Below are 2,829 nucleotides of genomic sequence, written 5' to 3' on the forward strand. Positions count from 1 at the left end.
TGGGCCCTGGAGCAGGCTGTGGCCACAGGAGCGCTGGGGCCCAGAGCCTGGCCAGGCCATTCTGGGGACCAAGCCCCAGACCTATGGGTGCCGGTGGGGACCCGGGAGCAGCTGTCGCTGGGGTGGGTGACGTCCCTGCTGCTGCCGCCTGTGCCGCCACCCTGTGGCCGAGCTCTGGGCCACGTGGCTGTGTGTGAAGTCACAATAAAGAGATGCATCCCTGCAGCCCTGTTGTCACCGCTGCCTGCGCCGCTGCCACTGCATTCACCCCAGGGGCTAGGGGAACCCAGGCCAGGCCGGGAGGGGCAGGGAGCCCAGCTAAGCTGGGAGCAGCCTGGGCCCAACGGCCACACACGGTCGGGCTCGAGCCCAGCTCACCTGCGGGTGCACACGGGCTGTTCCTCCGTGGCCCGCCTAGAGCTGCCCCATGGATGCAGGCCCTCGGGAACCCTGGCGTTTCTGCCTGCAGTCGTAGGCTTTGCTGCTACTTTGGGGAGAGGAGAATTTGACCACTTTGAATATTGTTTTAGAAACATCCCCTTTACCCAGTGATCCCAGCACCTGGAGGCTGAGGCAGGAGGATCACTGAATTCGAGGCCAGCCTGGGCTACATAACAAGACCCTATCTCCAAATAAGGAAAGCTCTTGTGCAGCCAGGGTGTAGCTCGGTGATGCTTGGTTTGTTCCCAGCACCTAACATTTACCTTGGCTTGTCGCGAGCCGCGACGTCAGGATCCTGCCAGCAGGTCCTAAACCTGAAAGGACGAGGACAGAGAGACGAGAGGCACCTTCCTTCTCACGTTCGTTGCTTGCTTTATTACAAAACCTCTTCCTTTTATACTCTCCAGCTGCACGGGAGCGAGGGCTGCACGGGAGCAAGAGTACCGCCCACACATTCCAGAGGGAAACAATAACCACCATTATGGGTTACATCTGCTACCAGCTGAACTCGCCCGTGGCTATGGGCGAGAGCACGTCCCTGCCAGCGAGGTGACTCAAAGTTCAATCATGGCTAGGCCCGTGTCAAGGCTCACCGTAATGGCTCGCCATATTTGCTGTCTTGTCAGACGTGAGGGCCCAGCGACCTTCAACACAAAGAATAATACAGCCAGCAAGCTGAGGCAGGACGATCTCGAATTCCAGCCCAGGAAATGCAGTGACTTAGTAACACCCCGTTTGTTGTTTTTTTGTACCAGGGATTGAACTCCGGCCCGGCCCTTGCACTTGCTAGGCAGGCAGTGGAACCACTGAGCCAAATCCCCGGCCTGTGAGACCCTGTTTTAAATTTAAAAAATAAGAAGAGCACTGGCGCTATAGCTTAGTTGGAAGGGCGTGGGTTCAATCTCAGTACTGCAAAAACAACCCCCCAGAAAGCCCCCGGTGTGCGACTGCCGGCCCCAGGTTCCACCCACGCATCTCCGGACCTGCATTCACTCAGCCTTCTGTCTCACCCTCCCCTTTTCATGCTATGGGGTTGAGCCTGGGCCCTTTTCACTGCAGGACATCCCAAGCCCTTTATTTTTTTGAGGCAGGGTCTTGCTAAATTGCTCAGGGTGGGCTTGAACTTTCGATCCTCCTGCCTCAGCCTCCTGAGTGCTGGGACTACAGGCGTGTGCGGCCATGCCCGGCTGGTGGCTGACTTTCTTAAGGTCAGTTCGGTCTGGAGAATTTACTGAGATTTGGAGCTGTGGTTTCCTGTGACCCGGGAAAGTGGGACAGAAATAGCACCAATCAGCCGTCCCCTGTTTCCTGTCTGTTTTCCCGTGAACCCCCACTTCGCGGGTCGCATGGGGTGAGAGCAGGGTTGCTGGGGAGGAGAGGCGGGCCTCACCCTCTCGGGCTTCGGCAGCACAGCATGGACAGCTAGCGCCCTGGTGCTCACAGGCGGGTCAGACAACACCCGCGGGTGCAACCCCAGAACGCGGTCTCCCCCAGCTCGGTTCCGAGTGTCTTTTTGTTGTTTTTGAGACTGGGTCTGGGAACGTGGTTCAGGCCAGCGTTGAGCTCACTATGTAGCCCAGGCTGACCTCGAACTCGCAGCGATCTTCCTGCCTCGTCCTCCCCAGTGCTGGGGTGATGGGAAAGCTCCAGTAGGACTCCCGCCCGAGTCCTGCTCTACCACTTCCGGCCCCAGAGCCTCACTGCGGGGAGGGGCGTTGGAGCGAGGCCCCTCCCAGCTGCTTCCGGGGCCCAGGGCAGAGCAAGCCCTGTGTCTGTGCAGCTGCGGGACGAGGACGCTGTCCCCAGCCCGGGTCGCCCACCCGAACCTAAGAACAGAAGCATAGGGAGCGAGGCCTCAGGGCGCTGCATGCTCCTGGGAACGCAGGCTGGGGTGCCCGCCACCGCCCACGTACCTTCATCCGGGTCTCTGAGGGGAGCGGGGACTGCAGGCTCGGCGGAGGCCTCCCCAGGTGGGGACAGCACCCCCTGCTTTTCCTCACCCTTGGGACACACACCTGTGGTGGCAGCAATTCACGGGCATGGATTTCAACATTGTAAGGGCTTTTTTTGTTTTGATTAAAAAAGAGCCGGGCCCGGCGTGGTGGCGCGCGCTTGTAAGCCTAGCACTCAGGAGGCTGAGGCAGGAGGATCGCTGAGTTCCAAGCTAGCCTGACCCACATGGAGAGTCTCCATATCGATAGATAAATAAGGTGGTGCTGGGGCTGTCGCTTAGTGGGGAGCGCTTGCCTAGCATGTGTGAGGTCCTGGCTCATGTTAAAAAAGAAAAAACAGTCCTGACTGTTAAGAAAAAGGGACACTCGGCACGCTCTGCCCTCTGCGTCCACCAGGGGGCGCCCGCGCCCCGCCCGCGAGTCGGCTCGGCCTGGG

The 2,829-nt window shown here is 59.5% G+C and overlaps 1 protein-coding gene across 1 annotated transcript in view; it reads left to right on the forward strand.

The window, feature by feature from the left end:
- The window catches only part of Usp20 (ubiquitin specific peptidase 20), a 13,298-nt gene extending 12,746 nt beyond the window's left edge, over positions 1-552 (forward strand). Inside the window, exon 16 of the mRNA XM_019207886.2 lies at positions 16-552. Within this exon, the coding sequence (XP_019063431.1) occupies positions 16-552 (537 nt within the window). The remainder of the gene's footprint in view (positions 1-15) is intronic.
- The last annotated feature ends 2,277 nt before the right edge of the window (positions 553-2,829 follow it).

This window comes from Fukomys damarensis, unplaced genomic scaffold, assembly GCF_012274545.1.
Source record: "Fukomys damarensis isolate Sample0158 unplaced genomic scaffold, DMR_v1.0_HiC HiC_scaffold_36, whole genome shotgun sequence".
Lineage (NCBI taxonomy): Eukaryota > Metazoa > Chordata > Mammalia > Rodentia > Bathyergidae > Fukomys > Fukomys damarensis.